We start from the raw sequence: 12,518 nt of genomic DNA, 5'->3' as shown, positions 1-12,518 counted from the left end.
ACCTTTGTCCATTTTTAAATGTTTTTTTTAAAGATTTATTTATTTATTTGAGAGGTAGAGTTACAGAGAGAGGCAGAGACAGAGAGGTCTTCCATCTGCTGGTTCACTCCCCAGATGGCCACAAACAACTGGAGCTGAGCCGATCCAAAGCCAGGATCCAGGAGCTTCTTATGGGTCTCCCACGCGGGTGCAGGGGCCCAAGCACTCGGGCCATCTTCTACTGCTTTCCCAGGTCATAGCAGAGAGTTGAGTGGGAAGAGGAGAAACAGGAATACAAACTGGCACCCATATGGGATGCCCATGCCATAGGCTTAGTCCAGTGCTCCACAGCACCAGCCCCTCAATGGGTTGTTTTGTTGCTATAGTTAATTTTTAGGAGTCTTAGAGTATATATGTGTGTGTATATATATATATATATCACATACTCATAAAGATTTATTTATTTATTTATTTGAAAGAGTTACACAGAGAGAGAAGGAGAGGCAGAGAGAGAGAGAGAGAGAGAGAGTTCTTCCATCTGCTGGTTCACTCCCCAGTTGGCTGCAACAGCCAGAGCTGCACTCATCCCAAGCCAGAAGCCAGGAGCTTCTTCCAGGTCTTCCACGTGGGTACAGGGGCCCAAGGACTTGGGCCATCTTCTATTGCTTTCCCAGGATATAGCAGAGAGCTGGATGGGAAGTGGAGCAGCCGGGACTTGAATCAGCACCCATATGGGATGCCGGCTCTGCAGGCAGCGACTTTACCCACTACACCACAGTGCCGGCCCCAGAGTATATTCTGATTATTAGTTTTTTATCAGATCTATGATTTTAAAATATTTCCCCAAATTCCATGGACTGCCCTTTCACTCTGTTCACAGTATCTTTTTATGAAAGAAAGTCTGAAATTTTGGTATTCGACTTATCTATTTTTTTCTCTTTTGCCCATACTTATGCAGGTGTATCCAGGAAACCATTGCCAGATGTTAGGAAGATCTTTTCCTATAGTGTCTTCTAAGGGTTTTAATAGTTTTAGGTCTGGTGTTTAGGCCTTTGATCCATTTCAAGTTGTTTTTTGCTTAATTTTTGTGTGACTTCGTTCTGTTTTGCATGTGGGTACCCAGCTTTCCCAGTACAGGTGTCAAAAACAATGCCCTTCCCCCTTGGATGGTCTTGTTGTTTGTTGAAAGTCATTTGGCCATACAGGAGCGGCCTTCTTCCTGGGCTCTCTAACTCCACGGGTCTGTATGAAAGTACCACACTGGTTTTAAAATTTTTTTATTTTTTTGGAGACGTTTTAGATTCACAGCAAAAAACTGAGTGGAGCGTACAGAGGTTGCCCATCCACCCTCCCCATCTCCATGGACATAATCTCCCCAGCATCAAACCTGCATCAGTTTGTTCCAGTCAATGACAATACATTGGCACACCATCATCACCCCAAATCCAGTTTGTATTAAGGTTCACTATATGTTCCATGGCCTTGAAGAAAGTCTAAGGACGTGTGTGCACCATTCTAGAATCATCCACCGTAGTTCTACTGCCCCACCCCCCACCCTCAGTGCTCTACCTAGTCACTTCTCCTTTCCTTGCAACCCCTGGCAACCACTGCTCGTTTTCCTTCATAGTCTCACCTTTCCCAGAATGTCACATAGCTGGAGTCACACGGCAGGTCGCCTTTCAGAACAGCTTCTTCCCTTTAGTAACAGGCTTGGAAGTTTCCTCTGGGTCTTCTGTGGCGCGGCAGCTCATCTCTCTCAGCACTGGAAAGCTTCGCCCGGTCTGGATGCACCACGGTGTATTTACCCACTCACCTGTGGAGGACGTCCTGACTGTTCCCCAGTTTTGATTGACAGTTAGGAACAGAGCCGCCGTCAACACCGGTGTGCGGGTGCTTGTGTGGACACAACTTCCCACCTCACTTGTGCAGCTCCCAAGGAGCATGGCCGCTGGATTGTGTGGTAAAAATATATTCACTTTTCCAGGAGATTGCCAAGCAGTCTTCCAAAGTGGCCAGAACGTTTTCTGTTCCCCTCCCCTCCTAAGCAATGAACGAGACATCCTGTTGCTCTCCAACCTTGCCAGCATTTGGGGGTGGGGGTGGTTCTTGTTTTGGATTTTGGTCATTCTGATTGTTATCTCTATGACCTACCGGGTCCTTGTATCTCCTTGTTGTTTTACACACTGATTCCTGCAGCTGTGTTGTAAGTTTTTTTGTTTTGTTTTGTTTTGTTTTGTTTTGTTTTGTTTTTTGTTTGTTTGTTTGTTTGTGTTTTATTTTTTTTTTTTTGACAGGCAGAGTGGACAGTGAGAGACAGACAGAGAGAAAGGTCTTCCTTTGCCATTGCTTCACCCTCCAATGGCTGCTGCGGCCGGCGCACTGCGCTGATCTGAAGGCAGGAGCCAGGTGCTTCTCCTGGTCTCCCATGGGGTGCAGGACCCAAGCACTTGGGCCATCCTCCACTGCCCTTCTGGGCCACAGCAGAGAGCTGGCCTGGAAGAGGGGCAACCGGGACAGAATCCGGCACCCCGACCGGGACTAGAACCTGGTGTGCCGGCGCCGCAGGCGGAGGATTAGCCTAGTGAGCCGCGGCGCCAGCCTGTTGTAAGTTTTGATATCAGGAAATGTTTTTCTTTGGCAAGTTTTTGTTGTTGTTGTTGTTTTGACTACTTGGGATCCTTTGAAATTTACGATGGATTTTTCTATTTCTGGAAAAAGAGAATCATTGGAATTTTGTTAGAGACTGTCGTGAATCTGTGGACCACTGTGGGTAGTATTGACTTCTCAAATAATAGTAAGTCTTCCCATCTATGAACAATGTGTCTTTCTATTTATTTGTGTCTTCTTTACTTTCTCCAAGGAACATTTTACAGTGTTAGCATACAAATCTTTCATTTTCATGGTGAAATTAATTCCTAAGTATATTTATGTTACTATAAATGGAATCATTTTCTTAATTTCCTTTTTGGATTGTCTGTTGTCAATGTATAGCAATGCAACTGATTTTTACGTGTGGATGTTGTATCCTGCAACTTTGCCAAATTAATTTATGACTATGAATCAATTTTTTTGGAGGGGTCTTTGAGATTTGAACCTATAGAATCATGTCATCTACAAAAAGCCACTTTTATTTCTTTTCTAACATGGATGCCTTTTCTTACTTCCTCTTGCCCATTGCCCTGGCTTGAACTTCTAATACCACATTCAATAGAAGTGGTGAAAGAGGGCAGCCTTGTCTTGTTCCTGATCTTAGAGGAAAAACTATCAGTCTTTACCACTGAGTGCGACGTTATCTGCTTACAGAGGTCTCACGAAATCCTAGGAGCTACTGAAATTGTGTTCTGTGTTCCCAGCACCAAGCACGGGGCCTGCACGTAGTAAGTACTGAGTAGGTAGATAAACTTTCAGAAATGGCATTTTTTTTGAAAACAGAGTGAGCTAAGGTACTGCTGAATGGAGAGTTGAGTTGGTATTCGTGAGGGTGAGGTGCAAGGATTAAAGGGTGACATTGAAGGTAGTAGTGATCGGGCTGCCTGCTGACAAGGAGCAGGTGTTGGGGCCTCATGACAGGCACCAAAGCCGCTGCTATCGCTGTACACTTTGCTTGGTCAGCCTGCTTTTTTTTTTTTTTTTTTTGGACAGGCAGAGTTAGACAGTGAGAGAGAGAGAGAAAAGTCTTCCTTTTTCCATTGGTTCACCCCTTAAATGGCCGTTACGGCCGGCGCACTGTGCCGATCCAAAGCCAGGAGCCAGGTGCTTCCTGCTGGTCTCCCACGTGGGTGCAGGGGCCCAAGCACTTGGGCCATCCTTCACTGCCTTCCTGGGCCACAGCAGAGAGCTGGACTGGAAGAGGAGCAACAGGACAGAATCCGGGGCCCCAACAGAACCCAGAGTGCCGGCGCCGCGGGCGGAGGATTAGCCTAGCGAGCTGTGGCGCCGGCCGGTCAGCCTGCTTTTGAAAACATTTTTATTACTTGATGGGTGGAGAAAGAAGGAGAAAAAAGAAGAAAGACGAAGAAAAGGAGGAGGAGGAAGAAAGAGAAGGAGAAGGGGAGAGAGAGAGAGCGAGAGAGAGAGCACACTTCCATCTGCTGATTCACTTCCCAGTGCCAGCAATGGCTGGGGCTGGACCAGGCTGAAGCCAATAGCTGGGAACTCAGTCCAAGTCTCCCACTTGTGTCTCAGGGACCCAACCACTTGAGGCATCACTGCTGCCTCTCAGGGTACCCATCAGTAGGAAGTGGCAGTGAGGAGTGGAGCTGGCATTGCAACCCAGGTACTCCATATGAGATGTGTGTGCCCCAGCAAGGCGTCCTGACTGCTAGGGCAAACGCTGCCCCTGGTGTCTTGCTTTTTTAAAGATCCTGCCTGGTTTTATCTTTCTTTGTTTTAGCATTAGCAGCTGGAAGAAAATAATGTGTGTTATATCTCTTTGTATTTATGACTACTGAATAAATAACTTACAGGCCTTTGGATGCAAAGAAAATGAGTGAAATGGCATAAATTAGAGATGAAAGTTGTTAATGCTAATAGAGTGTGTAACATATGCCTTCCTTTGGCACAGCTTTGAAATAATGTGACAGATTTAAAGGGCTTGCGTCTGTTTGCCTTAGTTTTAACTTGGAATGGTTGGAAAGCATAGAGTCGCCCCCATTTCATTAGTGATGCTGTGTCTCCCATTCCAGCTTCGCTCCCTCAACTTGGAGCAGATAAAAATTCTGATTAACCATAGTCTTAGAATGGGAAAAATCAAATGCTTTTTTTTTAATGTGTTGGCATTTCTCTTCTTCTGAACTTTTAACAAGCACATTCTAAATATGAACTAACATGTCCTTGCTTTTTCTGTTTTAACAAGGTCATCCAAGTTACAGATTTAAAAACTATGCTCTGTAAATGCAGAACTTGTTAATACATTTCAGAGGCAGCAGGAGGTCATGGAAAGAATGGGCCCTTTTGTCTCAGTGAGGGATTTTCTGCCTGCAAGTCATTGAACCCTATAGCTTGTGCTGAAGAGAATTTTAGAAAACTGTAAAGGTATTTCCAGGATGTGAGGCTGTCCACCAGGACCCGAGGGCCGGAGGGGCAGCCGTGCTCGGGAGGGTCTGGGCCTGGGACCTGGAAGCCCCAGGAACCGCGGTCAGCCCCTCCACGTTTCCAGTCCTCCGTGGGCTCATCCTCTTTTTCCACCGCACCTGCTGCTGTGTCTCTGGGCAGAAGGGCTGCCTTTGCCTGTGCACGTGCACAGCTGCCCAGCTCGGCTCCAGCTGCACTCACTTGCAGGCCGGGCATCGGCAGAGGCTGCCTGGCGGCCCTGATCCCCACCTTCCTGGAAGCGACTCTGATGATCTCATCTTGAGTTGGATGTCGGCTCCTGGCTCGTTCATCTGTAATTCACTGTCTTCCCGGCGTTCATTCCAGGAACTGTTTCAGGCACCAGGGATTCGTCAGTCCCTTGTGGAGCATGGTAGGGTGGGAGGGAGGGGAGAGAGAGAGTAGAGACTGAAAGCCTACTCCTTTGGGGCTGGCTTAAGGGTTGCAGTGTTCAGAGAATGGGAAGTAGAGGCTGGGAATTTGGATAGATGTGGATTTAAACTCTGATTCTTCCTCTTGCCAGCCTGTGGACCCTGGGCTTAGTAAATGACTTCTCTCAGTACCAAGTTTTGAGCCAGTGCAATGGGAATAATCCTCTAATGCGGTCATCATGAGGACTAGAGGGAGAGCTTGCTGCACAGCCAGTGGTGTCGTGTCACTCACTCAGCGCAAGGTGTCAGATGGGTCTGACTCTGGGTCTCCATCGGGACAGTGGGAAAGGCCATCAGAACACAGGCCGGGGTGCACTAGGTTAAGTCTCTGTCTGTGGCGCTGGCATCCTATACGGATGGGATGTCCCAGCAGCTCCACCTCCGATCCAGCTCTCTGCTAAGGCCTGGGAAAGCAGTAGAGAATGGTCCAGGGGCTTGGGCAGCTGTGCCTGCATGAGAGACCTGGAAGAAGCTCCTGGCCTCAGATCAGCACAGCTCCGGCCATTGGGGCCATTTGGGGACTGAGCCAGGGGTTGGAAGACCTCCATCTCTTTCTGTCCCTCTCAATGTCTGTAACCCTACCTGTCAAATATATAAACAAATAAAGAGAACACAGGCCGCTGCGCTCAGTCTGGGGATGAAGTCACGTGGCGTCGGCCAGGGCACGAGGGGCGCTCGGTGTGGCTGCGGCTCCTCCTCCTCTTTTTATTCATCTCGTTTTCCCCCGCTTTCTTCTAGTTCCCATTTGGCCGCCGCTTACCTTGTGACATCTACTGGCACGGAGTTTCATTCCACGACAGTAACATATTCTCCGGTCAAGTGAACAAGTTCCCAGGTACCTGCCGTCGCCGGGTGGCGTTCAGAGGTGTTTCCGGGGGGAGTTGGAGGGAACGTGGCACACAGCACTGACCACACCTGGGGAGCCACACCTGGGACTCTTGGCTGGGAATCGCGCCTCTGCTCTGCGCGCCCTGCCGTGTTGCTCTGACCCTGGGGCGGAAGGTAACGGCATAGAGATGATTCTCTCTCTGCACCAGAGCCCCCAAGGGTTAAAAGAGTGGGGATGAGCTGCTGAAGTTGTAAACGCAGGCTTTCCGGGTCTCTTTCCACCAGCGGAAGAACATGGTTTCCACTTTTTGGTGTTCTATCTATTGCCTGGCGGACAGGGGGAGGGGAGAGGGGGCGGGTCTAATTAGCAGACTGTATTTTTTTCAATGAAAAAAAAAATAGTATTTCACTTTCTGGAATGTCCCACAGAAAGGGGGCATGACATCCTTTTTCTTTGAGAGACATATTTGGAGATGCTATTTTTATTTTTTAAAAGATTTATTTCATTTATTTGAAAGCAGAATTACAGTGGTGGTGATGGGCAACATAGAGAGATCTTCCCTCTGCTGGTTTACTCTCCAGATTGCTACAACATCCAGGGCTGGGCCAGGCCAAAGCCTGGAGCTTCATCCAGGTCTCTCACGTGGGTGCAGAGGCCCAAGGACCTGAGCCATCTTCCACTGCTTTCCCAGGCACATTAGCAGGGAGCTGGATCAGAAGTGGAGCAGCCGGGACTTGAACTGGCACCCACATGGGATGTGGGCATTGCTGGCAGTGGCTTAACCTGCAACACCACAGCGCCAGGATCAGAGATGCCATTTTTAAAAACCCGGTGCAGGAGTCTCCAAACTAATTCCCACAGGCTGAAGGCAGCCTCTCCAGTGGTCTCAGAGAGATTTACCCTGCAAGGAGGATACCAGTGGGTTAAGGTGTCCCTAATCCCTACCACCTTCTGCCATGGTTACTATTTTCCATTATTTTTGATGGCTATGTGGTGAGGGTGGTGAGGGTAGTGGCCCTGCTTAGGGAGAAAGGAACAATTGGTTAAGTCAGGTCTTTTATTATTTGCCACAAACCATATAATCCTAAATAATTTTTAAAAGGAACACCAGCCTGAATCCCATCCCATCACTTAGCCAAACAATGGGACTGTCTCTATTCTTCCTCCCAAACCTGAGCCATGCTTACTTCTCGTTTCACATGGTTGCAGTCAGTGTGTAGTTGCCCAAACAGAAGATGTTGCCTTTTATCATTTGTATATATTTTAAGGGGAGAATCAATTTGCCTTTTTTTTTTTTTAACTGGCATTCTGCCCTGTGTCCTTAAGAGAACACATCTCAGAAAACCCAACCTCCGTGTATTACTGGCTAGCTTTGCCCCTTCCACCAGGGGGCTTCGAACCAAGCATGCAGACCCACAGGGTCACTTCCGTAGGCCACACTTGACTTAGATTCCCTTGGAAGGTTAGAGTGCAGGCAGCCCAGCCTCTCGGTGTTAAATGTCTCCCCCCCCCCCCACACACACCCCTGGAGTATTTTCAAGTGTTCCAGGCCCTGCTCTCTCCTCCCTTCCAGGGTAGGTTCAGTTCTAAGGAGGTACGATCCACACTGGGGGCTGCAAGTCTCAGCATAGCAGGCCTGGAAGAGCCAGTATCTCTTGTACCCACTCCACGGCAGAGCTTCCGAGAGCCCTGTGGCACGTTCAGTTACAGGAACCACCAGGCTCAGGGCAGCCTCGAGCCATGGCTTCCCACCAGGCATTTGTGCAATGTACCGATCAGCGAATCCTTTTAACCATATGCTTTGTTGTCTAGTAACACAGCAGACGTTCAACCTTTATTGGTTTCCAGGGGAACACAGGTGGAAAATTAACCAAAGGTCAAACTTCTCCTTAGAGGGGGAGACAGCATTTTGCTGGAGAATACGAATGACTCTCCCAGCCTGTGCTCCTGCACACTGTGTAATGGCATAGCTATCTTCTCCCTCTTGCTGCTCGGAGACGCCACTTCCAAGACTTAGTGGGGGATTTTAGAGCACTATTTGGAGGAGCCTGACTCTCTGAATGAGGACAGAGTTCCTAAGACCTCATCTGCATTTCCCCCTTTTGCCCAGGCCTCCTGGCAGCTCAGAATAGGAAAGCAGCAGCCGCTGTGGGTCTCCATTCGGAACCCAGATGAGCCGTGGGGGAAGCAGTTTCCCCACAGGGGCTAGTTTCATTAAAAGTGGTAAACAGATACTCACGGCCACGAAGCGAGTTCGCCCCAATCCATATTCTGCATGGCAGCGACTGGAACATATAATTTTCTACTTTACTAACAGCAATTAATTAGCTGTAATGACAAAGCTCGAGGCAGAAGAGCAGTGCTGGTAGCCACGGCCCTTGCCTGTGAAAGGTGGCAACCTCCGCCTCGAGCTGACTCCAGAAGGTCCCGTGCCCTGGCTCCAGCTTGTGCCACGCTCATCTTCCGTCTCACACATCCCATTAGTCTACACATGCATTGTCTCTTACGTGGAGTCAGTTCCAGAGGTATGCCAGCCAAGTGTGAGCACTCCATGTGCTGAATACACTGAGAACTTCTGGCTATGCATATGGATTTAGTCTGTTTTGTGTGTGTCAATGCATTCGATTTTAGTTTTTTTTTTATAGGCAATTTCCTGGTTCAAGATATATTATTATATCTTCTCTGATGAATTAGGACTTTCTATATGAATAGTCTGATTCACATATATCTTTGCTCATCTTAAGTCCAGAATTATCCATCCTCAACTCACAAGAAACAGTTTTTCACTGAGGTTTGTGTCTGAGAGGTATGGTGGCATGTAGCAGGTGCTTCTGCGAGTCCCCTGAGAGCAAGGGGGCTTTAGTGAGGAGACAGGGGGTGTGGCCATATGTGAAGCCCCGGACTGGGCTCTAGGGACACCAAGGAAGGAGAAAGATGTGGGCTGGAGGAAGCTTGGACTCCTGTGGGAGTTTGCAGAGGGTGTGCAGCCTGGGGACCAGGCAGGCAGAGCGATGCTGGAGAAGAAGATGGGCAAGTCAGCGGCACCTCTGGGGACGGAGGGGCCTGAGCCTCCTGCCAGATGGGGAGCAGAGCTTGTCCAAAGACAGAACGCTTTGGGCCGTCGCTCGTGCCGCGAAGGGCAGGCAGCCAGCGATGGTTGGAGTGGGTCAAGTGTAGGGGGCAGCAGTGAGGTGATAGGCAAAGACCCAAGTGCACCTTTGTTCCAGTCTGAAGGTCATGGGAGCTAACGAGATGTCTGTAAGCCAGACAGGGCCATGGGCCAGCTTGCGTTTCAGCCACGCCAGCCAGAGGGTCACATTGGAGGTGCTGAAAAGGCTGGGAAAAGAAACAAAAAACACAGCTGCGGCCACGAGAGGAGCCAAGCCAAAGATACGGTCATCAGTGGCCATAGCAATCGAGAGTCGAGGAGGGATCTGAAGGCACTCATTTGTTGCTCAGTGATTTTACTGTGTACTTGCCAAGAAATGTCATTATACACGCCATTGGGATTGAGTGGCGCTCCAAACGTAGCTGCTTCCTTTTTAACTGGGTTTCACCTGCAGGGCTGAGGATGGCACTGTTACATTCTTGGTTAACTCCAACAGGATGAATCCCAGCAGGCCCTTACAGTCCAGTGTAGCAGACTGAAGACGCCAGGCTGCAGGAGAGGCAGCAGGCAAACACTGGGATTCAGAAGCTCCAACCAGGAGTTAGGGAGCTTGCTAATCCATAGGCGACTTCTAGGCCTACGACCTTGTTGACAAACTCAGGTAGGCACTCAGCCTCGAGAGAGCCGGGTGCCAGGCAGGGCAGCAGGGCCTCCGACAGCCGGCTGAAGTGACAGACAGCTTCGGGAACATCCTTCTTATCTAATTGGAATGCAAAGTTGAGGTCAAACTCTGAGCAGAGAGGGAGCTGATAGTTAGACCTGGAGCTTCAACCACAGCTCAATGTGGGTCCCAGGCAGGGGTCCCCAGTGGGGGGAGGGGCAGATGCTGCAGGTGCTGAGGGGAGGGAGGCAGAAGCTGAAGCCAGCAAGCCTTTCCAAACTTGACCCTGGGAGCAGGTGCTAGTGCCTGTTAAAGAACCAGCTGCCCTTCTCATGCTGCACCGCGGGGCCTGGCGGGGGGCCGGAGACTCCTTCCCTGGCAGCACTGGCTGGGACCACAACTGAGATGCGAAGGAGGAACCAAGTGGATGCTGGAGCTGGAGCTTTAGGCAGGGTTGGGGGTGGAGTGTTTGCAGCCTGTGTGTAGGAAGTGTCTGGGTCAGAGCAGCCACTGGCTTCTAGCAATGCTGCTTGCCTTGGCTGTCCTGAGAGAACCCTCTAGAGACCCGAAAGGGAAGCCTGCAGGCAGGCAGATCTGACAGCTGGCTCGCGGAGTGAGGACGCCCACGACGGAAGGAGCCTGGAAGATGTAGAGTGCATGTTTATTCCCCTTGGCTGGGCACTGGTGTCCACGAGAGCTTTCTGGAGCCCGCACAGTGCCCTCTTGTACTCACGGCTCTTTTGTCTGTGCTGGGTGAGTCCCTCTGAGCTGTCACAGTGTTCTGCCACCACGTCCTTACTAAGAGGCAGAACACGCCTCCTGGGGTGCCGTGTCGGAGCTCCTCCTGTAGGTTTTTCATTTAATCCCATCACTAAAATGTGAGTCAGATACAAGGGAAAAGCATCAGAAGCCATTGCAATCCGTGTTTGGTTGACTCCATGTTCACCTCCAGCATTCGTAAGTCAACACTTCAAATTTTGCAGGGCAATCAAAGGAAGCAGCTGGATTTTTTCCAGACTCATTCCTTGGGAAGCTCAGCACAGCGGTCCTCGGTGAGCTTTCTTCAATATCTGAAAGTTCACGTTAGAGCAGATTACTAGCACTTTTTAAGCTCTTTTATTTCATGCTTCATCTTCCTCTAGGTCCTTCTAAGTAAGAACTAAAGAGCCTGAGCCTTGGCTGTGATCTTCAGATTTATTGCTTTTTCTTTTTTCTCCCCCTGTGCTGGGGGAAGCCAGGCGCTGGTTCTGGAAGCCTCCCTTCCTAGATGTTCGCTCTTTGCTTCCTGCACTTGGGAGTTTAGCAAACTCCGCTCGTTCTGTCGGGACCCATTTGGAACACTCCACACCGACATGGAACATCATGCTTCCCATTAAGAATAACTTTGCTAAGCAGATTTCTAAGGGCCAGTAATGGAACGGTTCATTTTCCTGGAGGGTGAAGGCTATTTTCAGCCTCCACTTTTAGCAATGATATTTGCCTTAGGAAAGAAGCCTGCTAAAATGTACAGCAATTTTTACCCATTTGCTTAAAATTTGTGATGGCATAGACCGAGTTTCTTCCCCTGTCAGAGTTGCTAATGATGTTACCATTGGGGAAAGAAATCCGCCAGGCTTTTAAAATGCTTTCTAAGTGAGACATCTCAGCTGCCTCCGGGCAAATTAGTAAGATCTGATCAGTGTCAATGTCAGCCCTCACAACGGAGGCGCTCCCAAGGATTGCATTTTTCCTCTTCAACTAGAAATTATGCTGCGGGGGTCCTTTCCACTTCCTGTCCTTGATTCAAGGGGACAGATTTTATGCTGAAAGGTGTATATTTTCCTCTGTTATCTCTTTGATACTCATGAAAGATTAAAATAAAGCAACTTGGGGCCGGCGCCGTGGCTCACTTGGTTAATCCTCTGCCTGTGGCACTGGCATCCCATATGGGAGCCAGGTTCTAGTCCCGGTTGCCCCTCTTCCAGGCCAGCTCTCTTCTGTGGCCCAGGAGGGCAGTGGAGGATGGCCCAAGTGCTTGGGCCCCTGCACCCGCATGGGAGACCAGGAGGAAGCACCTGACTCCTGGCTTCGGATCGGCGCAGCTCTGGCCATAGTGGTCATTTGGGGAGTGAACCAATGGAAGGAAGACCTTTTCCTCTGTCTCTCTCTCTCTCACCGTCTAACTCTATCTGTCAAAAAAAAAAACAAAAAAAAAAAACACGCAACTTAATGCAGCTCCTCATCAGATAATAAAGGCTACTTCATAAAGTTAATGGAAAAATGGAAAAAAATAACCTGATGTTTATCTTGGTGCAAGACTTCTGAGAATTCATGCGTATTTTTTTTTTTTTTTTTTTTTTTTTGGACAGGCAGAGTGGACAGTGAGAGAGAGAGACAGAGAGAAAGGTCTTCCTTTTCCGTTGGTTCACCCCCCAGTGG

The 12,518-nt window shown here is 49.1% G+C and overlaps 1 protein-coding gene across 9 annotated transcripts in view; it reads left to right on the top strand.

Moving 5' to 3' along the window:
- TTLL11 (tubulin tyrosine ligase like 11) overlaps positions 1-12,518 on the top strand; it is a 271,165-nt gene that overhangs the window by 42,876 nt on the left and 215,771 nt on the right. For 7 of the 9 annotated variants that reach the window (XR_016211618.1, XM_070056361.2, XM_070056388.2 and 4 more), the window contains exon 2: positions 6,240-6,336. The exons of the other annotated variants lie outside the window; for them this stretch is intronic. Coding sequence is in view for 6 of the 7 variants with exons in the window: in XM_070056361.2 (XP_069912462.2) it covers positions 6,240-6,336 (97 nt within the window). In the remaining variant the exon portion in view is untranslated. The remainder of the gene's footprint in view (positions 1-6,239; positions 6,337-12,518) is intronic. 9 annotated transcript variants of the gene reach the window in all.

This window comes from Oryctolagus cuniculus, chromosome 1, assembly GCF_051225735.1.
Source record: "Oryctolagus cuniculus isolate XC-2025 breed Fujian yellow rabbit chromosome 1, ASM5122573v1, whole genome shotgun sequence".
Classification (NCBI taxonomy): Eukaryota; Metazoa; Chordata; class Mammalia; order Lagomorpha; family Leporidae; genus Oryctolagus; species Oryctolagus cuniculus.
The sequence above is the reverse complement of the archived record's forward strand: the minus strand, read 5'-3'. Positions and strand labels throughout refer to the sequence as shown.